General features: G+C 47.0%; 2 protein-coding genes across 4 annotated transcripts in view; both read right to left on the reverse strand.

Annotated features, from left to right (window-relative positions):
- LOC141152698 (farnesyl pyrophosphate synthase-like) overlaps positions 1–19,204 on the reverse strand; it is a 99,543-nt gene extending 80,339 nt beyond the window's left edge. Inside the window, exon 1 of the mRNA XM_073637275.1 lies at positions 19,073–19,204. The gene's annotated coding sequence lies outside the window, so the exon portion shown is untranslated. The remainder of the gene's footprint in view (positions 1–19,072) is intronic.
- LOC141152696 (farnesyl pyrophosphate synthase-like) lies at positions 199–19,211 on the reverse strand. 3 transcript variants are annotated; one of them, XM_073637271.1, is made up of 11 exons: positions 19,073–19,211; positions 4,534–5,311; positions 4,147–4,293; positions 3,927–4,067; positions 3,771–3,851; positions 3,574–3,696; positions 2,807–2,895; positions 2,665–2,737; positions 2,516–2,593; positions 2,311–2,445; positions 199–2,141 (listed from the first exon to the last, which is right to left on the reverse strand). In XM_073637271.1, exons 2-11 carry the CDS (start codon positions 5,260–5,262, stop codon positions 1,941–1,943), a joined length of 1,797 nt encoding a protein of 598 aa, XP_073493372.1. In that variant the 5' UTR covers positions 5,263–5,311; positions 19,073–19,211; the 3' UTR covers positions 199–1,940. The 3 variants fall into 3 exon arrangements, with proteins under 3 accessions (XP_073493372.1, XP_073493373.1, XP_073493374.1); XM_073637272.1 differs by having other exon boundaries at positions 4,534–5,280; positions 19,073–19,203; XM_073637273.1 differs by lacking the exon at positions 4,534–5,311 and having other exon boundaries at positions 19,073–19,202.
- Between the last annotated feature and the right edge of the window lie 5,062 nt (positions 19,212–24,273).

The raw sequence follows: 24,273 nt of genomic DNA on the forward strand, positions 1-24,273 counted from the left end.
CTAGTATAATTAGGTTTGATCCGGAGGTCTAGGACTGATCGCCTTTTTTCAGGGTCAAGAAGGATTTTTTCCCGTGATGCAAATTGGCTGAATGTGTCCTGGGGGTTTTTGCCTTCTTCTGGTCCAACAGATTTAGGTACAGGGATTTTAGTAATATCATTATTAGAATCACAAGAGTCATACAAAATATAAAACTAATTAAATTATAAAGGGGTTCATTTTTATTGTGATAGTGCAGCAATAATAACAATGGTAATAATACATTTGTGAGGCGTAGTCTCAGTAAGTGAGTGTAGGGAGTACAATTGGGGGAGAAAGGTTGAACTGGATGGACCGAGGTCTTTATTCAACCTACGTTTATGTTTAATCCAAAGGGAGGCAGTGTTAATGAAAACTATACAAAGATTTTACAAAGGGGACATATACAGTTACAGGAAATAAAAGGGATTAAAAAGATAACTTATTATGCCGCTCGCAGAGACGAGTCAACTTAGCCGAAGGAGAGCACTTTGTTTGGGGCCGTTCAATATACAGGATTCACACATAAGAATCCAGATCATAATTCGGCTCAATCTTTTATCAGCCCGTGTCCCACCCATCTCACTCCCCGTGGCGACCTCACGTAGGCCTGGGTGTGAGCGATCCTCAGCTTTTCAGGATTTTATGAAATCCCAACTTATGAGATAACTCCTTACCAAATGATCGTAGAAGTTCGAGATTGACGCCATATTTTCCAATGGGGTTTTATCTTTCCTTAAATGGGAAACATGACATAGCTGTTGTCAGTTATCTGGTCACTGTGGATTAGTGGCTCATTAGCAGGGGTTACAGTTAGGAAAAATGATGCGTCTTCTTCCCCTGTGAGCCCCTGTGCTGAAAATGTATGTTTCATCAATATCGGATTTATACAAATTTCGATATTCAATATTTCCTTTCAGAGACATTATGGCAGGAGCTGAACCCAGCTGCTCTTATACACCAGGCGGCAGCTCTTCCCTCTGAGCTATTCTGCTCTCTGGACAGTTTCTGGCTAAACTAGATTCTAGTACCTGTATTGTTCCTGAGTGGCTCCACCCAGTGTTGCTCCTAATTGGCTTAATCCTGTGTTACTGATTGCACACCTTATTTAAACCTGGCCTGCACCTCCTCCTTGTGAGATTATTGAGCTCCCAGCCATTAGTCAAGCTATCCCTTCTGCTGCTTCTAACAAAGATTATACTGCTTTCCTGTGTACCAATTCCTGTCTAGACTACCTACCGGGGCTGCCGCTAGTGTTTGCAATATCACTACTCCAACCCAGGTCGGTTCCTAACACATTAAGTCTGAGTGAAGCTCTGCTGATGAAAGGAATGTGTATGCAGGATGACAATAGCTCTTTCTTATGGGTGTGAGGTATCTGCTTCAATCCTCTGGAAACTTAAAAGGCCTTTTCCTGTCTTAACTATTTGTCCAATCTGTAAATCTTTGTCCATACACAATGGACATCCTCCTCAGTATGCCAGGGTCTATTGTAAATCTCAGTTTTTCTTACAAAAGACATCTTCTTTCACTTGGTTTCAAAAGGACTCCATGCAATTTAACAAAGATGGTTCACATCTCTTTGTCTATTGTAAAATCTTCCATCTAAGAGTATCAACTAGATTGCCTTACTGGAAATCTGTGTGATAAGAAAAAAGAGGGAGGGGGGGATGTGAGTGACTTCAGAGATTTTTAATATTTTCTATGACAATGGTCTTCTGTGACGTGGGTCCTTAGGACAGAGAACTGTTCCAAACCTCCCAAAATACCAATGTTTTACACTGATACAGAGACATGCCCCCAAGTGATGAGAAAGGGCACTGCCTCTCCCTCGATGTCAGCCATCAGTCATGGTCGAGGGCGTCCTACTGGGACAAGCAGGAGAAGCCCCTCTGGGTGGGGGTTATATACAGTTTGTGGCTTCACTTCTGCCTTTTGTAGATTTTACGTGCCAGCCCCAGGAAAATCTCTTTGGACAGACCATTGGCATGCTGAGAGATGAGAGTCTGCAGTCTCCGGTAACTGTCCTCCTCGTACCGCATGTAGACCCCCGAGAGGTCCAGCTCCTCATACAACTGCTTCACCCGCTGCACCTTCTCTGTATCATCCTGCCCATAGTTCTCCTGTGAAGAAAAGCAAGGGTTAATGGACGGGACGATGGCTTGAAGCCCACGAGTCTGCCGGCCCTGATAATTGGGGGGGTGGGGGGTGGTCATGTAGTGTACGGCGGAGGTGACATCTTCTCTCTGGTAAGGTGTGATGTATTGTACAGCAGGGTTGCCTGCTCTTTACCTGGAGGACATCCCGCTGTTCGGGCGTCACTCTCTTCAGCGCCTCCACCACCAGCCAGCCGCACTTGTTGTCCTGGATGTCGGTCCCGATCTTCCCCGTGATGCTGGGGTCCCCGTAACAGTCCAGATAATCGTCCTGACCACAGACAGGGACATTACTACACATGAATATTGGGGTCACCGCACCCCACCAGCACCTGTCTCACCTGGATCTGGAAAAACTCGCCCATTTCCAGCAGGATAGTTTTGGCGTTCTGGTGATCGTCCTCATTGTCTATTCCGGCCTGCGAGGAGAGAAGACGGGTAACTTCTCACTGCCCCATCCCCCGCCGGTACATCAGCCCCATAGACTCACCATATACATGGCGGCAGCCACCGGCAGGTAGAAGGAGTAGAAGGCCGTCTTGTACTTCACAATGGACTTATACCTAGAACGCAGACGGGTGTGAGACGCTGAAGTCTGCAGCAACTGCGCAGGAATACGGGGGGTCCCTCACCTACTCTCTGTGTACCGATCCAGATCAACCTTCCCCGGCTGAGCAGTGATCAGGTCCAGCGCCTGCCCCAGCTCCGTCTGATAGGAGGTCTGCGAGCAGAAGAACGAGTGAGTGCCAGGCACAGCGCCCCTGTCCCCCCCACAGTGTTACGTACATCCAGGAACAGCGCCCCCCTACCCTCGCAGTGGTACGTACATCCAGGAACAGCGCCCCCCTACCCTCGCAGTGGTACGTACATCCAGGCACAGCGCCCCTGTCCCCGCCACAGTGTTACGTACATCCAGGAACAGCGCCCCCCTACCCTCGCAGTGGTACATACATCCAGGCACAGTGCCCCTGTCCCCTCCACAGTGTTACGTACATCCAGGAACAGCGCCCCCCTACCCTCGTGGTGGTACGTACATCCAGGCACAGCGCCCCCCCCCCATCCCCACACAGTTCTACGTACATCCAGGAACAGCGCCCCCCTACCCGCACAGTGGTACATACACCCAGGCACAGCGCCTCCTCCCCGCACAGTGGTACATACACCCAGGAACAGCGCCTCCTCCCCGCACAGTGGTATGTACCGCCTACTCTAGCTCCATCTGATAGGTCTACGAGCAGGAGAGCGAGTGAGTGCCAAGCACAGCGCCCTTCTCCCCACACAGTGGTAAGTACGTCAAGGCACAGTGCCCCCCCCCCCCCCCCGCCTGACACAGTGGAACGTGGTGCCAGGTTCATTGCCTCCCAAGATCTGGGGGTGATGAGTGGAGGTCCCATCTCACCTCCAGGAAAAGCTCCAGCAGGCTGACGTAATATGGCTGCCGTCGGCACTGCTTCTTCAGGACGCGGTATATGGAGGCCTCCAGTAGGAAGGAATCATTGATGGCGTCCAGTCCGATGCCGGCCTACAGGAGGAGAAGAAGGATGATCAGCATACCCATCGTGTAACAGCATATCCCCCTCCTCTATAACCACCTACCCTCCTGTACCAGCATGGCTGCCCGCGACGGGTCACAGAGTTATCCATAATGTCATCAGCAACCAGGAAGAAAGCCTGGAGCTAAAAGAGAAGAGATGATGAGGAGGGAGAGGTCCGCGAGTCACAGGACAGGAGCCGCAGGGTGGGCACACCTACCAGCTCCACACACCAGCCCACCGCCAGTGCCCTCTGGATGTTCTCGTCCTTCTGCAGTTCGGGACCCACTAGCTCCAAATATGAGGCCAAGACGGTCATCCCACGATTACACTTCCCCCCGGCAGCGTTATACTCCAGTACCTGAAAAATAAACCTCCACGTAAGACACAGAAGGACCGTGGCAAGACGTCTCCACCCAACAACGAATCACCAATCTCACCTGCCGCAAGCGCAACACCGCATCGCCAATCTCAGGGTGACCCCAATCCTCCGCAGTCAGATCCTGCACAATCTGGTCAAAGAAGCCGCAGAACTCCTGGCGCTCATCAGAAGTGAAAGTCCCAGTCATGGAGCTCATAGTCCAGTCCTGCGGGGAAAGAGAATGCTAGAGCAGGAGCGGACCACCCTGAGGCCAGATCATCTACTGAGCAAGAGGATACCACCCTCCTAAGACCTCTACATCTACGTATAATACCTTTTCATCTACAACCTCGACATATAATACTTCTATACACCTCCTACAAGTAATACCGCTATATCGACACCCCAACATATAATCCCTCTCCATCCACAACCCCACATATAAAGTCTCCATAACTGCAGATACCTCTTGTTTTTCTGAATAGTCGACTTGCTTGGACTTGTTCCCATGTTGAAGGCTTGGCTTTTTGGCTGCAATTCTTCCTCTTTTGGACAGAATTCTCCGAACAGTAGATGGGTGTATCTGGATCCCACTGGTGGCTGCCAGTTCTGAGCTGATGGCACTGCTCGACGTCTTCTGATTTAGAAGAGGAGTAAGCATAGTATGATATGCAGGGCCTTTTGGACTCGAAACATGGTGTTTATTATGGCATCCAAATAGTTCTATTTTGGTCTCATTTGACCAGACTATATTCTTCCAGGATTTCACAGGCTTGTCTAAATGTTGTTGTACAAACTGTGAACGCGCTTGAACATGCTTTTTTTTTAGCAATGGAGTCTTGAGTGGTGAGTGTGCATACAGGCCGTGGAGACTGAGTGCATTACTAATCGTTTTCTTGGAAACAATTGTACCTGCTGATTCCAGGTCTTTCTGTAGCTCACCATAGGTGGTCCTTGGCTCTTGGACAACTTTTCTGATAATGTTTTTCACTCCTTTGTCTGAAATCTTGCGGGGAGCACCTGGTCGTGGCCGGTTCCTGGTGAAATGATGTTCTTTCCACTTCCGGATTATGGATCCAACAGTGCTCACTGAAACCTTCAGTAGTTTAGAAATTTTTTTGTAGCCAATGCCATCGGTATGTTTTGCAACAATAAGGTTGCGAAGCTCTTGAGACAGCTCACTGGTTTTACCCATCTTGAGATGTTTCTTTGCCTGTGTAGATTGGATGGGTTGTTACCGACATCTGGGGAGAATTTCATGTCAAAAGCACCTTTAGAAATAGATTTACTTACAAAACTGATTACGTGTTCAATACTTATTTCACCTCCTAAATGTAGAGTAATGGATATTTTTATATAAAAATTGTACGTGTGTGTAATGTAGGATTGTGTGTAATACAGTTTCTACTGTATATGTATAGTGTAGCTTGTCATAAAGAAAATTAAAATCCATGCAGATATGAGAGGAAGAGCATATACTCTACAAGCGCCTCCACATGACAATCTGTGCAGCTGACCCCATGCTTTGGAATCAAGTAATTAAGGAAACTCCTAATGGCTAACAGATCTGAGCCCCTGCACCAGGCATGTGGAGAAGCAGATTTACAACAAAGATAAGAATTAAAAGAAATGTAAAGATCTTTTGTCTGCTTACTAGAAATTAAGAAGGGAGGTTTATATGACCTGCGTCGATCTAATAGAAAAGTCATATTTTTGGAAACGTGATGAAGTGGCGAATGCAAAGCTTGGTTTCACGTCGCTTGGCAATGTCCAGAATCCCTTCAATTGAATACGGACCTGATAGACGAGGCTATACCTGTCATATTTGTGGTCTATGCAATAGTAAAATCATTTAAAAAAAATATGACCGCAATGGTTAGCGCCTGCGACCCTCAGGAGAGAAGATATTGTGAATGTTGGGAATCTTATAATTTTCTGAAACTGAAGCTACATCCCTTGACCAGCCCTGTTATAAGCCATCAAGGGGAGGTGTGTGGGTGTAACTCAGGAGCTAATAAAAAGCAGAACCGGAGTCCGGATCAATTGTTAGTGCCGGGAGGTGCAGCTAACTTTAGTTCTGTTCATTTTCTTTCTGAAGTGACATCCTCCATAAATCTGAAGCCATTGCAGTGATGTGAGGTTTAGTTATTTTCTTTTGTTAATCCTTTCATTTTATGTAACTCTATATACTGTATTGTTTTGTCCTGTCAGGATCAACACCGGGGAGATCACACAATATCCCACCGCTCCCGTCACTCGGTCAGGATTGTCAGGGATTCGCACACACACGATCCCTACTACTCACTACGTAGGTATCGGCAAGCGCGCAATGAGCGTATGGCATACACACCTCCGGATTCCAACGCATGGAATATGTGTATACGCCCCAGTACGGTCACTTCCAGCTTCACTTAATATTATTCGCTGCCACTACCGACCAAATTTGAACTATAGTACAGGCCTGCTTTATGGTAGCGTATACAGTTTCGGGGGAAGAACGATTACAGGACAAAAGAAACAGGACTATTACATTTTATATTTAATACAAAAGGGAGGCAGTGTTTATGAAAAATGTACAAAAGGTTTTACAAAAGGAGACATTACAATGCAGAATATACAGTTACAGAAAATAAATGGGGTTAAAGAAGAACTTACTAAAAAGATCACAGAGACAATTCAGTTTAGCTGGAGGGAAGCGCTCCAATGCCATTCAGCAAACGTGACCCGTGCTACACGTAAATATGTAACTTCCAATATGAGTACTGACCCACCCTTGGCTGGGTCTTTTATGTCGAATGGGGGACCTGCCCACACACTCCCTTGTGATGATCTTATGTGGGTGGTCTCCGCCCTTTATGGTTTTACTAAAATATCTGGCTTCTGCGATAACTTCTCACTGATGGATTGCAGAAGCCCGAAAGTGATACCATATTTTCTATTATGAACGTACCTTTCTTTAGAGACCACACATGACATAGCTGCGGTCCTGTCATTTTGTATTTTTGCATTACCGCTTACCGGAGGGGCATACAGCTACAGAAATTTATGCATATTGTTCCTTAGCTCACCCTGTTGCTAAAAATACGTGTGCCCTTATTATCGTAAGTATAGAACTTCAGATATTCCATATTTCATGTCGGTGGCGGCCAGACTGTAGATTTCTGTAGAGCAAAAGGGTGATGCCCTGGGGGTGAGAGAATTCTTTTGAAGCCAGGACTACATCCTTATCGCCTAGGTGTAAATTTATCGCAGGCCTGTGCCACTCCAAAATACACTCGCATGTTAATTCGGTTTGCCACCTCATGTGTGCTGCGATTTACACGGAGAGCTTCTTGTACTGACAGATGGTTGATAAGGGAGGGTGAAGAGGGGCTTGGGAAGAAATTCTCAATATTTCAATGACATCCCCTTTGTAAAATCTTTTTTATATTTTTTAGAAACACTGCCTATATCTCAGGATTAAATATAAAATTTAATAGTTCTGTTCCTTTGTTCTGTAAACTGCACCCCTGAAGCCATACGCTACTTGTACTGTGTTCAATCGACCTGTAAACGATTAGTGGTGGCAGCTAATTAGTTTTGTTATTGCGAAGCTGGTAGTGACCGTACCAGGGGTATATACCTATATTCCAGGAGTTGGAATCGGAAGTGTATATACTATACGATTATCATAAAAATATTAAGAAATATTAAGGATCTCTCTCTCCCCCTGAAACCACTCACCCCCCCTCCTCCATACTGTTTGTCAGTAGGAGAGCTGACAATCTACGGAGCTGTCTGTATGCAAATTAGCACACACAGGAGAAGTGGCTAATAGACAAATGCCAGTACAAAGAGAGGTGGCAAACCCAATTAACATGCGAGTGTACGTTCCAGTGGCACAGGCCTACGATAAATTTACACCTTGGTGAGGAGGATGCAGCTCGTTTAGGCTTCAAACACTACTCACAATAGCCAGCTGCAAACTCCAAGCTTTTAGGCACTGACACGAAATATGTAATATCTGAAGTTCTATACTACCAATAATAATGGGACACATTTTTAGCGACAGGGTTAGCTAAGGAATAATACACTTATTTTTTATAGCTGTGGGCCCCTCCGCTGAGCTGTGGTGCAATAGTACCAGAATAACGGACCGCAGCTATGCCATGTGTAGTCTCTAAGGAAAGGTAAATTCGTAACAAAAAATATGGCGTCACTTGCAAGCTTCGGCGATCAATCAACGATGAGTTATCGCGGAAGTTAGATATTTTAATAAAAATATGAAGGCTGGAGTCCAGCCCACGTGATGTCATCACAAGGGATGTGTGAGCAGGTTTTCCGCTTCGACATAAAAGACCCAGCCGAGGGTGGGTCAGTACTCGTTACCGGGAGGTATAGATTCTATAAGCAAGGGGTCACGTTCACTGAATGGGCATTGGAGCACCTCCGCTCCAGCTAAACGGAATAGTCTCTGTGATCCTTTTAGTAAGTTCTTCTTTGATCCTATTTTATTTTGTGTAACTGTATATTCTGTACTGTATTGTCTCCTTTTGTAAAACCTTTTGTATATTTTTCATAAACACTGCCTCCCTTTTGGATTAAATATAACATTTTATAGTTCTGTTTCTTTTGCTCTGAAATCGTTCCTTCCCCTGAAGCCATATATGCTACCAAAACGCAGGCGTCCAACCAGGCCTGTATTATATTTCAAATTTGGTCGGTGGTGGCAGCGAATAATATTAATTGGGCCATCGTGAAGCTGGCAGTGACTGTACTGGGGCATGTCCACATATTCCATGTGTTGGGATCTGGAGGTGTGTACACCATACGCTCACTGCACGCTTGCCCATACCTACGTAGTGAGTAATTGGGATCGTGTGCACGGGAATCCCTGCTCAATCTAGACAGAGCGACGGCAGCGGGGGGGGGATATTGTGTGATCTCCCCGATGTCGTCCGTATGAATCCCTGACAACGCTCACTGTTAGTTCCCCAATAACCAGCCTAGAAGTGGTAACAGCCGTAGCCTCCTCCGTTAATTGTTGGTCAATTGCGTAATTGTCCTGACAACAGGAGGCAGCAGAGGGCTTTTTGTGATAAAAAGGCAACAGCATGGTGGGTTCACCATTCCCCCTCTGGCTGTGATCTTTGACATAGCTGTACACTGTGTAATGTAGGGCTGTGTGAAATATATACTGTATATGTACAGTACAGACCAAAAGTTTGGACACCTTCTCATTTAAAGATTTTTCTGTATTTTCATGACTATGAAAATTGCCATTCACACTGAAGGCATCAAAACTATGAATTACCACATGTGGAATTATATACTAAACAAAAAAGTGTGAAACAACTGAAAAGGTCTTATATTCTCGGTTCTTCACAGTAGCCACCTTTTGCTTTGATGACTGCTTTGCACACTCTTGGCATTCTCTTGATGAGCTTCAAGAGGTAGTCACCGGAAATGGTCTTCCAACAATCTTGAAGGAGTTCCCAGAGATGCTTAGCACTTGTTGGCACTTTTGCCTTCACTCTGTGGTCCAGTTCACCCCAAACCATCTCGATTGGGTTCAGGTCTGGTGACTGTGGAGGCCAGGTCATCTGGCGTAGCCCCCCCATCACTCTCCTTCTTGGTCAAATAGCCCTTACACAGCCTGGAGATGTGTTTGGGGTCATTGTCCTGTTGAAAAATAAATGATGGTCCAACTAAACGCAAACCGGATGGAATAGCATGCCGCTGCAAGATGCTGTGGTAGCCATGCGGGTTCAGTATGCCTTCAATTTTGAATAAATGCCCAACAGTGTCACCAGCAAAGCCCCCCCACACCATCACACCTCCTCCTCCATGCTTCACGGTGGGAACCAGGCATGTAGAGTCCATCTGTTCACCTTTTCTGCGTCGCACAAAGACACGGTGGTTGGAACCAAAGATCTCAAATTTGGACTCATCAAACCAAAGCACAGATTTCCACTGGTCTAATGTCCATTCCTTGAGTTCTTTAGCCCAAACAAGTCTCTTCTGCTTGTTGCCTGTCCTTAGCAGTGGTTTCCTAGCAGCTATTTTACCATGAAGGCCTGCTGCACAAAGTCTCCTCCTATCAGTTGTTGAAGAGATGTGTCTGCTGCTAGAACTCTGTGTGGCATTGACCTGGTCTCTAATCTGAGCTGCTGTTAACCTGCGATTTCTGAGGCTGGTGACTTGGATAAACTTATCCTCAGAAGCAGAGGTGACTCTTGGTCTTCCTTTCTTGGGGCGGTCCTCATGTGAGCCAGTTTCTTTGTAGCGCTTGATGGTTTTTGCAACTGCACTTGGGGACACTTTCAAAGTTTTCCCAATTTTTCAGACTGACTGACCTTCATTTCTTAAAGTAATGATGGCCACTCATTTTTCTTTACTTAGAATTTGTATTATGGCAATAAAAAAGCAGCTAACAGTCTATTCAGTAGGACTATCAGCTGTGTATCCACCAGACTTATGCACAACACAACTGATGGTCCCAACCCCATTTATAAGACAAGAAATCCCACTTATTAAACCTGACAGAGCACACCTGTAAAGTGAAAACCATTTCCGGTGACTACCTCGTGAAGCTCATCAAGAGAATGCCAAGAGTGTGCAAAGCAGTCATCAAAGCAAAAGGTGGCTACTTTGAAGAACCTAGAATATAAGACATATTTTCAGTTGTTTCACACTTTTTTGTTAAGTATATAATTCCACATGTGGTAATTCATAGTTTTGATGCCTTCAGTGTGAATGTACAATTTTCAGTCATGAACATACAGAAAAATCTTTAAATGAGAAGGTGTGTCCAAACTTTTGGTCTGTACTGTATAGTATAACGCCAGGAAGGGAGTTTTTCAAATATAATAAAAATTGTATAAACTTTATTAACAATTAATTTAAACAAGACTATACATATAAAAAGAGACGTGTGCCGGAGGGTTAGGAAAATAGCAGCAAGGCACTAGCCGTACCAGGGGAAAGCTTCAGGAGATCACATAATATAGTTGCTGTCACAGACAAACAAGCACAAGTAACAGGGATAGTTCAAATATTTAACATGGCACCTTCATAAATATATGGTATCATAAAAACATATCGGCCATGATAAATTAAAGTACAATAACTTGTGGCTCAGCAGTGGTGGCAACAACGTAGAATCAATGAAAATAATAAAGCTTACCCCGGGTAGTGACAGTGCCAAGGATTGAAGTGTAAGCCACTTCCCAACGCGCGTTTCGCGTGTAGTATAGACGGCTTTCTCAAGGGAAGGTGAATTAGTGTGGCAAGAGGACCTTGAAATACACCAGGTGGGCGGTCATGTGGTGAACCACGTGACCGTCAAACCACCAATGGCATCGGTTGTGCGGCGCGTGCGCACTGGATCAGACAGGTCCCGCAGCAGCTACACGGCGGTCACTTCCATGAGCGCGCAGCAGTTGGCTGCGCGGTCACAGAAGGGAGGACGTCAGGCGCCGCAGCTAGGGACGTGGCCGCGCCAGGCTCACAAGATGCCAAATAGAGGAATGTACACTAGTAATAATGGCAACATTTTGGGGCAACACAACGCATCATGACACCATGGATACACTTTGTGTATATGCAGCCCATGTCAAACGTATAAATAAACATAAAATAATTCATTGATGTTGTAATTGTATTATTTTGATTGCAGACACATCTCGTGTTTGATCACCACTATAACCATTTTGTTAATAAAGTTTTTTTTATATAGCTAATGTCTAAATGATTTTTTGGACCTGACATTCGGTGGTTCTCCTTATCTCGTGTTCTCATCCGATTGGTCTGCCATTCACTGTGTCCACATGGTACACAAACTGTAATTATATGGGCTTTCATATTGACCTAGGAGTCTTCTTTGAAATCTCCCATAGATGTGGATTTCCTTAGTGTAATTTGTGTTAAAATCAATAGTGGCCAGATAGCTAACAGCCATGTTTCCTATCTATGAAAAGGTAAAATCACGAAAAAAACATGACCGCAATATCGAATGCCGGTGCTCGTCATGATGTGTTCAAGGCCGGGAGATACAAGGCCGTTTTCGATCCACATTTTCAATCGGATTGCTTCCATCGGTTAAGTTCTGAAGTCATTGCAGTGACATCAGGTTTAGTAAGTTTATTTTGTTCATCCTTTTATTTTATGTAACTGTATGTGCTGTATTGTGTTGTCCCTTTTACAAAAGATTTTACATTTTTTTTTTTTTTTTTTTTACAAACACTACCTATCGTTCTGGATTAAATATCAAATTTACTAGCTCTTCTGCTTTTGTTCTGTATAATGTAAATATATGTTCTAAATTGAGGAAAAGCCAGCAGCGTATGGAAACAAAATGTCCCGGCACTCACGAGTCGGTTAATGCTCTTTAATGGAAATCCACACAACGACTTTTCAGCCAATCCCGGACTTTTGTCAATTGTGGAATAACAAATACATGAATTTCTAGGGTCCATCCCCGAAAATGACACCAAAGAAAGAAAAAAACAGAAAATGTATCATAAAAAATGTATACATTGCAATATGATTATATATATATCTGTTTATAACGCAACAACATTCGACATTATTGCTCAAACTGCGTAAAAAAATAAATTGTAACTTTTTTGGTATGAGCATATGTTTTTTCCTCGTGGCGGTTATAAGTTGTTTTTTTTTTTTCAATGAAGATGAGGCTGGGAAAATTATTGCTCAATCCTCAGTTTCTATAGATTTTTAAAAAAAATTCCATCGAGCAAATTTCAGAGACGTGATTAGGAAAAAGAATGAAGAAGACTAATTTCATAGGACTCTGCAGCTCACAGAGTTACCGGGAAAGGAGGATTAAAAGAGGTTTGAGAGTGGATTTACAGCCCACTTTGTTTTCTGATGATCCTACTTACTGTGACACCTTTGAACAGATGATGTGTTCTCCGGACCGGAGATTATTGACTGTCCTCAGGTTGTAAACGGTCCACAAAGTCCAGATTGAGAATATTGAACAATTAAAGAGGTTGTCCACTTCTATACTCAAGGCCCCCATCGATTTATAGAGTGTAAATTAGTGTTTTTGTAATTACCTTGTGTTGTCATTCTTGCCTGTGAGTGGCGCTATTGCTGACCGCACACCAGGCATCATGTGTCCCAGGTATTGGAGTGAATTACAATTCAGTATTTCATAATGACACTCAAAAAGTGAATTTTCTGGATACAGTTATGCAGGATACTAGTGGGGGGTTTGATACAAATCGTGTTTTCCACTAACCCACACTCCGAAAACAGGGATTTATAAATCCTAATTCCAGAGGGTCCATACACTTGTTTCAGACACAATGTATGCAAAGGCTTCTGGAAATGCTGATCGAGAGGTTATCGGGCGAAGCAGAGGATAAAGCTCAAATAGAGAAAACGTGCTACAAAGTGCCAGTGCAAGATCGACCATATAATAAAAAAAACACTGGCACATTCCTGAAAGAGCAAATCAAAATGTCTGACTTTAATAATCCTCCCTTGATCTGCAATAAAAAAAACTCTCTAATATTACAAATAAACTGATAGGAGCAGATGTTGGCGGTGCGATTAAACAGCTTAGACATCTTTTCCACAAAAAGACAATGGCAGCTTCCCAAGCCTTAATTGTCCCAATGTAATAAAGTGATCAACGTTTTCTTCCCCCGAGCAGGGAGACGTTGTGAAGTCCGAGGTTTCTTACCTGTATGACGAGCAGTGTGTTACTGTATATAGGGGAGACAATGCAACAAGAGGGCAGCAGAAGAGACAACTACTGGTTGTGACGAGATCACATCCTGGTCGTTCCATCACACAATGACGATACCAAGTGCTGGAGCCGTCAGACACCCAGGAGACGGGGAACAGCAGAGCGCGAGCGGGCGGGCGGGATCTACACTCTCCAAACCCACTGAACAGGGATGATCAGACAATCCGCTTTATGTAAATGGGATTCACTGACTGCATTTCTTCTTTTTACTCCAGATATATCCCAAGTGCTCTAATCAAGTATTCGCATACAGTGAAGGAAATAAGTATTTGATCCCCTGCTGCTTTTGTAAGTTTGCCCACTGACAAAGACATGAACAGTCTATAATTTTAAGGGTAGGTTAATTTTAACATTCAGAGATAGAATATCCCAAAAAATTCAAAAAAAAAAAAAAAAAAATCACATTGTATAAATTAGATAAATTTATTTGCATTTTGCAGTGAGAAATAAAGTATTTGATCCCCCTGGCAAACAACACTTAATACTTGGTGGTAAAACCCTTGTTGGCAGCACAGCAGTCAGAGGTTTTTTGTAGTTGAGTCATTGTCTTGCTGGAAGACCCAGCCACAACCCATTTTTAATGCCCTGGCGGAGGGAAGGAGGTTGTCACTCAGGATTTTACGTTACATGGATCCATCCATTCTCCCATTGATGCGGTGAAGTAGTCCTGTGCCCTTAGCAGAGAAACACCCCTAAAACATAAATGTTTCCACCTCCATGCTTGACAGTGGGGATGGTGTTCTTTGGGTCATAGGCAGCATTTCTCTTCCTCCAAACACGGCAAGTTGAGTTAATGCCAAAGAGCTGGATTTTTGTCTCATCTGACCACAGCAACTTCTCCCAATAACTCACAGAATCATCCAGGAGTTCATTGGCAGACTTCAGACGGGCCTGCACATGTGCCTTCTTCAGCAGGGGGACATTGCGGGCACTGCAGGATTTTAAACCTTTAAGACGTAATGTGTTACCAATGGTTTTCTTGGTGACTGTGGTCCCAGCTGCCTGGAGATCATTAACAAGTTCCCCCCATGTAGTTTTAGGCTGATCTCTCACCTTCCTCATGATCAAGGATACCCCACGAGGTGAGATTTTGCATGGTGCCCCAGATTGATGTCGATTGACAGTCATTTTGTATTTCTTCCATTTTCTTACTATTGCACCAACAGTTGTCTCCTTCTCACCCAGCGTCTTACTTATGGTTTTGTAGCCCATTCCAGCTTTGTGCAGGTCTATGATCTTGTCCCTGACATCCTTAGAAAGCTCTTTGGTCTTGCCCATGTTGTAGAGGTTAGAGTCTGACTGATTAATGGAGTCTGTGGACAGGAGTCTTTTATACAGGTGACTATGTAAGACAGCTGTCTTTAATGCAGGTAACGAGTTTATTAGGAGAGTCTAACTGGTCTGTAGGAACCAGAACTCATAATGGTTTGTAGGGGATCAAATACTTATTTCTCACTGCAAAATGCAAATAAATGTATCTAATTTATACAATGTGATTTTCTTTGGATATTCTCTCAATGTTAAAATTAACCGACCCTTAAAAATATAGACTGTTCATGTCTTGGTCAGTGGGCAAACTTACAAAAACAGAAAGGGAGCACTTATTTCCTCCACTGTATGTCAATCATTTTGTTGAAAATGGATATATATATATTTTATATACAGGACATGTTTAATCAATTCCGCTATGATTAAGGGGAAAGAATGATAAAAATATATATAAAATGAATGAAATAGAAAGAAGTTAAATGTAGAATGGCTATTAATGATGAGACTTTCTGGGGTCAGCGGTGGTGATTCTTATCTCTCCTCTGTAATGTATCTGAGGTGTTGACTTCTTGTAATGATTGGGGATTATATAGGATCAGGATTTATATTTTATGCGGTTTGCCCAATAATGTGAAAGGTTTTCTTACTGGAGATATAGATCTATATGTTATCACACTGCGATACATTGTTAATGATGATACATTTTTCTTCGGTGTCATTTCCGGGGAAGGACCCTAGAAATTCATCTGGGATTTGTTATTCCACAAGTGACAGAAGCCCGGGATGGGCTGAAACGTCGTCGTGTGGATTTCCACTAAAGAGCATTAAATGACACGCGAGTGCCGGGACAGTTTCTTCCCATAGCCTCTTGTTCTGTAATCCGCCCTCCTGAAGCCATACGCTGCCTGGCAGGGGTGTAATCGCCTGTAAATGATCGCTGCTGGCAGAGACGTACTTGGGTTATCGGGGAATTCACAGAGACCGTATTGGGGGTATATAGATATTCCATGTGTTGGAATCAGAGGTGTAAATACCATACGCTCACTGTCATTTCCCCAATAACCGGCCTACTAGCGAGCAGCCGCAGCCTCGTCCTTCAATTGGGTAATTATCCTGACGATAGGGGGCAGCAGAGCGCTGCTTGTGACAAAAAGGTAACAGCGTGGTGAGTACAGCAGCATTACAACACGGTTATAATCATTAACAATAGGTTACACTGTATACGGGCAGCTCCGTACAGTATATAGGCTACACTGTATACGGGCAGCTCCGTACAGTATATAGGCTACACTGTATACGGGCAGCTCCGTACATTATATAGGCTACACTGTATACGGGCAGCTCCGTACAGTATATAGGCTACACTGTATACGGGCAGCTCCGTACAGTATATAGGCTACACTGTATACGGGCAGCTCCGTACAGTATATAGGCTACACTGTACAGTATATAGGCTACACTGTATACGGGCTGCTCTGTACAGTATATAGGCTACACTGTATACGGGCAGCTCTGTACAGTATATAGGCTACACTGTATACGGGCAGCTCTGTACAGTATATAGGCTACACTGTATACGGGCAGCTCTGTACAGTATATAGGCTACACTGTATACAGGCAGCTCTGTACAGTATATAGGCTACACTGTATACGGAGGCCCCAGTCTGCCCCGGGTACACGGAGGCCCCTTTGCGCTGTATACGGAGGCCCCAGTCTGCCCTGTAGACGGAGGCCGCTCCGCGCTGTAGACTGAGGCCGCTCCGCGCTGTAGACTGAGGCCGCTCCGCGCTGTAGACTGAGGCCGCTCCGCGCTGTAGACTGAGGCCGCTCCGCGCTGTAGACTGAGGCCGCTCCGCGCTGTAGACTGAGGCCGCTCCGCGCTGTAGACTGAGGCCGCTCCGCGCTGTAGACTGAGGCCGCTCCGCGCTGTAGACTGAGGCCGCTCCGCGCTGTAGACTGAGGCCGCTCCGCGCTGTAGACGGAGGCCGCTCCGCGCTGTAGACGGAGGCCGCTCCGCGCTGTAGACGGAGGCCGCTCCGCGCTGTAGACGGAGGCCGCTCCGCGCTGTAGACGGAGGCCGCTCCGCGCTGTATACAGAGGCCGCTCTGCGCTGTATACAGAGGCCGCTCTGCGCTGTATACAGAGGCCGCTCTGCGCTGTATACAGAGGCCGCTCTGCGCTGTATACAGAGGCCGCTCTGCGCTGTATACAGAGGCCGCTCCGCGCTGTAGACAGAGGCCGCTCCGCGCTGTAGACAGAGGCCGCTCCGCGCTGTAGACAGAGGCCGCTCCGCGCTGTAGACAGAGGCCGCTCCGCGCTGTAGACAGAGGCCGCTCTGCGCTGTATATAGAGGCTCCTCTGCGCTGTATATAGAGGCCGCTCTGCGCTGTATATAGAGGCTCCTCTGCGCTGTATATAGAGGCCGCTCTGCGCTGTATATAGAGGCTCCTCTGCGCAGTATACAGAGGCCGCTCTGCGCTGTATATAGAGGCCCCTCTGCGCTGTATATAGAGGCCGCTCTGCGCTGTATACAGAGGCCGCTCTGCGCTGTATATAGAGGCTCCTCTGCGCTGTATATAGAGGCCGCTCTGCGCTGTATATAGAGGCTCCTCTGCGCTGTATACAGAGGCCGCTCTGCGCTGTATACAGAGGCCGCTCTGCGCTGTATACAGAGGCCGCTCTGCGCTGTATACAGAGGCCGCTCTGCGCTGTATATAGAGGCCGCTCTGCGCTGTATACAGAGGCCGCTCTGCGCTGTATATACAGAGGACGCTCTGCGCTGTATACAGAGGCCGCTCTGCGCTGTATACAGAGGCCGCTCTGCGCTGCATACAGAGGCCGCTCTGCGCTGTATACAGAGGCCGCTCTGCGCTGTATACAGAGGCCGCTCTGCGCTGTATACAGAGGCCGCTCTGCGCTGTATACAGAGGCCGCTCTGCGCTGTATACAGAGGCCGCTCTGCGCTGTATATAGAGGCCGCTCTGCGCTGTATATAGAGGCCCCTCTGCGCTGTATACAGAGGCCGCTCTGCGCTGTATACAGAGGCCGCTCTGCGCTGCATACAGAGGCCGCTCTGCGCTGTATACAGAGGCCGCTCTGCGCTGTATACAGAGGCCCCTCTGCGCTGTATATAGAGGCCGCTCTGCGCTGTATATAGAGGCCCCTCTGCGCTGTATATAGAGGCCGCTCTGCGCTGTATACAGAGGCCGCTCTGCGCTGCATACAGAGGCCGCTCTGCGCTGTATACAGAGGCCGCTCTGCGCTGTATATAGAGGCCGCTCTGCGCTGTATATAGAGGCCGCTCTGCGCTGTATACAGAGGCCGCTCTGCGCTGTATATAGAGGCCGCTCTGCGCTGTATATAGAGGCCGCTCTGCGCTGTATATAGAGGCCGCTCTGCGCTGTATATACAGGCCGCTCTGCGCTGCATACAGAGGCCGCTCTGCGCCGTATACAGAGGCCGCTCTGCGCCGTATATAGAGGCCCCTCTGCGCTGTATACAGAGGCCGCTCTGCGCTGTATATAGAGGCTCCTCTGCGCTGTATATAGAGGCCGCTCTGCGCTGTATATAGAGGCTCCTCTGCGCTGTATATAGAGGCCGCTCTGCGCTGTATATAGAGGCTCCTCTGCGCAGTATACAGAGGCCGCTCTGCGCTGTATATAGAGGCCCCTCTGCGCTGTATATAGAGGCCGCTCTAAGCTGTATATAGAGGCCGCTCTGCGCTGTATATAGAGGCCCCTCTGCGCTGTATATAGAGGCCGCTCTAAGCTGTATATAGAGGCCGCTCTGCGCTGTATACAGAGGCCCCTCTGCGCTGTATATAGAGGCCGCTCTGCGCTGTATACAGAGGCCGCTCTGCGCTGTATATAGAGGCCGCTCTAAGCTGTATACAGAGGCCGCTCTGCGCTGTATACAGAGGCCGCCGTATACACCCCTCTATCACACAGCAGGACGCTCTCGGCTTCCGTACTCCTCTCACCTGGCCAGTACTGGGCGGAGACAGCGACACCCGGAGGAGCAGCTGATACTGGACTGACGTCTCTATGAGGACAGGAGCGGTGCACGCCGGGAGCAGCTCGCGCTCACCGCTGATTGGCTGCCACTACTCGCCAGGCTCTGCGGCGGCTCCAGGCGTCACTACAGGTCAGCGCATGCGTAGTACAGAGAATGGGGAAGGAGGAGGGTTACGTACCTAAAGGCCAATCACAGCGCAGGATGGAGACAAAGCTCGCCCACACACGTGACGTCACCAGTAATCTATGTGCCAGGGATAAGCACAGGTTTCTACACTGCCCCCAGTGGTCAGAGGACGCAACACTGCCGCCAGCAATCATCAGCTCACTGTGTAACTGACGGCGAGTGATGGACGAGGCCGCGACATTGAGAAACTAACAGCGAGCGTATGGTATATACCCCCGATACCACCACATGGAATATATGTATATACCCCCGACACCACCCCATGGAATATATGTATATACCCCCGATACCACCCCATGGAATATATGTATATACCCCCGATACCACCCCATGGAATATATGTATATACCCCCGACACCACCCCATGGAATATATGTATTTACCCCCGACACCACCCCATGGAATATATGTATTTACCCCCGACACCACCCCATGGAATATATGTATATACCCCGATACCACCACATGGGATATATATATATACCCCCGATACCACCACATGGAATATATGTATTTACCCCGATACCACCACATGGAATATATGTATATACCCCCGATACTGTGAGGGTCGTGATGACATTCCACTCGTCCTTCAGTCACTCCAAATTCAAACTATGAGCATGGGTCAACCATTCAAAGAATGAGTCAGACAACAAGCTGGTTCAAGCTCAGAGCATGCTCAGAAGGCTACTACAGACAACGTTCTCAGCAATGTTCTTCGTTTATTCCTACATACACAAACCTAAATACACTACATAATGGGGAGGGGAAAGGGGTTGTCCGGGGCGGGGTAAGCCATGAAAGTCCAGTGTCTGGCCACTCCTGATTGGTCCACATCTCCTTATCTCAGTCTCTGGGCAGATATTGCAGCCGTCAGCTTATAATCTTGTTTCGTTTCTCTGAAATAAATCTTGGCAACACTGGAACTGTCTTAGTTTAAGTTTCGATTTGAGTAATATGTAGCAAGGAAAGCTTATTGTTATATGACACAAAATGGTGGTTAGTACATTAGCAAAAAAAGCGTATAAAAGTTACAAAAGTATAAAAGTTACAAAAATATATATATTCTCTTTTACCCCGACATTCCCCCCTAAACACTAAGCTTTCCCTTGCTTCGGGGCCTTTGAGACTGTCCATGTGTGGGGAGAGGGGAGGTGGATTTCTTCACCCAATCATCTTAGAAGCTGCCCCCTTATGGGACGCCCCCAGACAATCGAGCCCTATCCTGGATGACACATGGAGTTCTCCCAACTGTCCCTAAACTAAATCTCTCAATTGAACTTTGTCATGGGGGGGGGGCTGGTCAGGCTTGTTCAAAGGAGTGTATTTCTCCATATCTTCTCTTGATTCAGAGAGGTCCCGGAGGTTGGGACAGCATTGGTTATATTTTTCCTGTATAAGGGGATTATGCAGCACAGGACCACCAGGCCCAATACTAGTAGACCTCCCATTACTAGACAAACTTGTTGGAGGAATCCCTTGAGCCCTCCCAACCAACTTGAGAAGAAGGAGGTATCTACCCCTGTGTGGTAGCTGTCCACCCTGGGACAGACAGTAAGCATATGGAAAGGATATAGAAGAAGGTAGTCATCTTTTATAGACTCGTTCTGTCTCTCTTGCAGTGGGAGGCGTGAATCCAGGTGCTCTTGCCCTTAAGCTTCAGAGCCGTCGGGGTGGTGAGAAGCACAGTGTACGGTCCCTCGAACCGCAGCTGGAGGCAGTCTTTCCGGACAAACTTCTTCACATACACTAGATCGCCTGGGATGAAATCATGTACTGCATCACCTGTAGATTCTGGGAGAGAAGCAGATACTGGAGAGCGGGTGTTAGTCAATTCTCTAGACAAAGCAATCACAAATTTTACTACTCTATCATGTGTTTCAGACAACTCTTGGGGCCTAATTTCTCCTATCTTGGGTGGGGTCCCAAACAAAATTTTATAGGGAGTCAGCCCATGTTTGGCCTGAGGAGTGTGTGTGATATGATACAATACAATACTATGGGGAGTAGGTCGGGCCAGGGGAGGGGATGATCTTGGGTCATTTTCAAGAGCTGGGTCTTGAGTGTGGAATTCATTCTCTCCACTTTGCCTGAACTGGCAGGATGGTATGGAGTGTGGAGGCCCAAATCTGTTCCCAACATGTTCCAGAGTTCTTCGTAGATATTTACTGTGAAAGCTGGTCCTTGGTCCGATTCTATGACTTGGGGAACTCCAAATCTGTAGGCAATTTCGGTGATCAGTTTCTTGGCTGTGACTTTAGCAGTCATGTTGACAACCGGGTAGGCCTCGGGCCAGGCTGAGAACATATCCACGGCTACCAAAACGTACTCCTATTTTCCTGCTTTAGGCATTTGGATATGGTCGACTTGTATTCTCTGCCAAGGGTAGTCTGGTTTAGCCAGGTGTTGAAAAGGGACCCGTGCCGTACACGTTGGGTTGCAGGTAACGCAGACAGAGCAGGATTTTGAGTACGCAGTCACAGTGGAAGAGATTCCGGGTGCAAAGTACAGTTTCTTGATACATGCCAAGGCTTGATTCTTTCCTCTGTGTATAGGCCCGTGAGCCCATGCTGCCACGGCTGAGTACATGCGCCTGGGCAAGCAAGGTTTTCCATCCACTTGGTAAAGAGTCGAGTTGACCTTTGAATCTTTGCGACCTGCCAGCACGGCTCCTGCCGCTTTCAATTGCTTGACTTCTTCAGTGGGGGTCTTCCTTTGTTCCTCACACAATTTTTCTTCAGGCATCCTGACCCCCCTGGATTCCACTCGTGTCTCCGCTGGACTTGTATGGTCTTCCGCCGACTGTTCTTTGGCTCTTGCTCTAGTGAGCGCCACAGCTACGGTTTGCAGGGTCTCCCCCATCTCTTCTTCCTTTTCCTGCCACTTTGATGACACATTCTCCACTGCTGCAGTCTTGGCTGCTTGGTCAGCCAGGTGGTTGCCCCTGGCTTCTCTGGATTCTAGTCTTCCATGAGCCTTGACCTTGATAACAGCAACCTGAATGGGTAGTTCCAGGGCCTTCATTAGGGCCTTAATCCATGAGACATGTTTCACTGGTGTACCTGCAGCTGTGATGAATCCTCTAGACTTCCACAAAAGTCCAGAATCATTGCAAATTCCATGTCCATACCTGGAATCGGTATATATATATTCGCCTTTGTTCCTGCTGCCAGGTGGCAGGCCTCTGCGAGAGCCACAAGTTCAGCTTCTTGTGCAGACATGTATGGTGGTACAGCTTCAGCCTTCAGAACTGTTAGGTCTGTTGTGACAGCATATCCCGTGTGGAACTTCCCTTGAGGGTCTGCGAAACGGGATCCATCAGTCCATAGGTGCATGGCAGGGTGTGCGAGCGGTGGTGCCACCATATTCTCTGGAGCAGAAGTCTCTTCCTGCAAAATTTTTATACAATCATGAGGTTCCACCAATGGATCTTCACCCTCTTCACCTTCCCCCCTAGAAGGTGGAAGCAAAGTGGCAGGGTTGATAGTCAGACATCTGGTAAATGTTATATTGGAGGGCAACAATAGGGAACACTGCAGCCGCAGGTGTCTTTGGTTGGTTAGATGTTTCGGAGATGTTTGTTGCAGAACAGCTGAGAGATCATGGCCGGCCTGTATAACTAGATCATGTCCAAGGACGATATCAGCTGACTTGTCAAGGAGGATGTGAGCAGCGTGGACCGCCTTAAGGCACGTGGGGGCAGTTCGGGCGACAGGGTCCAGGCAGGCTGAGTAGTAGCCCAAAGGCCGATACTTATGATCATAGCGTTGTAAACCACGAATCTTCATGTAAGGGTATACTGAAGAAGGCGTTGGCCAGATCTAACACCGTAAACAAGGTGGCCGTTGGAGGCACCTGAGACAAGAGGGTGTTTGGGTTGGGTACCACTGGAGTTTCTAAAATGGTAGCTGCATTGACGGCTCTGAGATCCTGAACCAACCGGTATCTTGGAGGCTCTCCCGGAGCGGTTTTCTTTTTTACAGGAAAGAGGGGTGTATTGCATGGAGATACACATCTGACAAGGACTCCTGATTCCAGGAGGGAAGCGACTTGGGTACTCAAGCTTTGTTCTTGTGCAGCCTTGAGGGGGTATTGTGGCAACCGTGGGTACCTATGTCCAGGCTTGAGGTGTACTCGGACCGGGGGAACTTGCAGGAGGCCGACGTCCTCTGGCCCACTGGACCACAGAGAGTGAGGGAACTGTGAGGTATCAAGAAGAGTGTGAGGTTGTATGGTCATCATTATGAGAGGGAAGGCTTTAAGAACACAGCGGTCTTCAGTCCCTTGTTCGGAATGAGGGTCCCGCAAAAGAAGCTCCATACCATGGTTTCCGAAGGTAATTGTTGCCTTCATCCGCTCTAAGAGATCGGCTCCCAACAGATTGACAGGGCAAGTTTCAGAGACCAAGAATCTTGTGAGTACTCCGGTGAACGGTCCTGTAGACACAGGGACTGTGAGTGGAGAGGAAATATGTTGGCCTTCCACCGCAACACAGGTGAGGGTATCCGGTGATAGGGATACAGAAGGAGGGAGCTGTGCAGAGGAAATGACAGATGTGGCCGCCCCAGTGTCCACCAGGAACTCCAGTGGTTGATGGTCCCCCTGTAAAGTGACAGTCCCACAGGCGGCCGTGAGATGCGTAGCCGGGAAAGTGGACACTGGTTGACCGAGCCGTCATTGGCGTGGATGAGATGGTTCACGGGAAGGTCCATGGTTGTGTGGACCGTCACGGAACGACCGGTCATGGTACTGTCTGCGAGTTGGACAGTCTCTGAGGATGTGGTGAAGGCTACCACACTCCCAACACAACATTCGTCCTTCAGGATCACGAGATGGTCTTTTGTTTCTGGATGGTCCCCTGTCATCTCTTCTGTCTTGTCTTCTATATGTGGGAGGAGTATCATCACCTGTGCCTTTAACCATTACCCACTTGATTCCATGTTGGTTGCCAGGGGGTGGGTAGCTTTCTTGAGCTTGATA

The sequence above is a fragment of the Phyllobates terribilis genome, unplaced genomic scaffold (assembly GCF_046119375.1).
Source record: "Phyllobates terribilis strain yellow unplaced genomic scaffold, ASM4611937v1 Scaffold_6__1_contigs__length_29720123, whole genome shotgun sequence".
Taxonomy (NCBI): Eukaryota; Metazoa; Chordata; class Amphibia; order Anura; family Dendrobatidae; genus Phyllobates; species Phyllobates terribilis.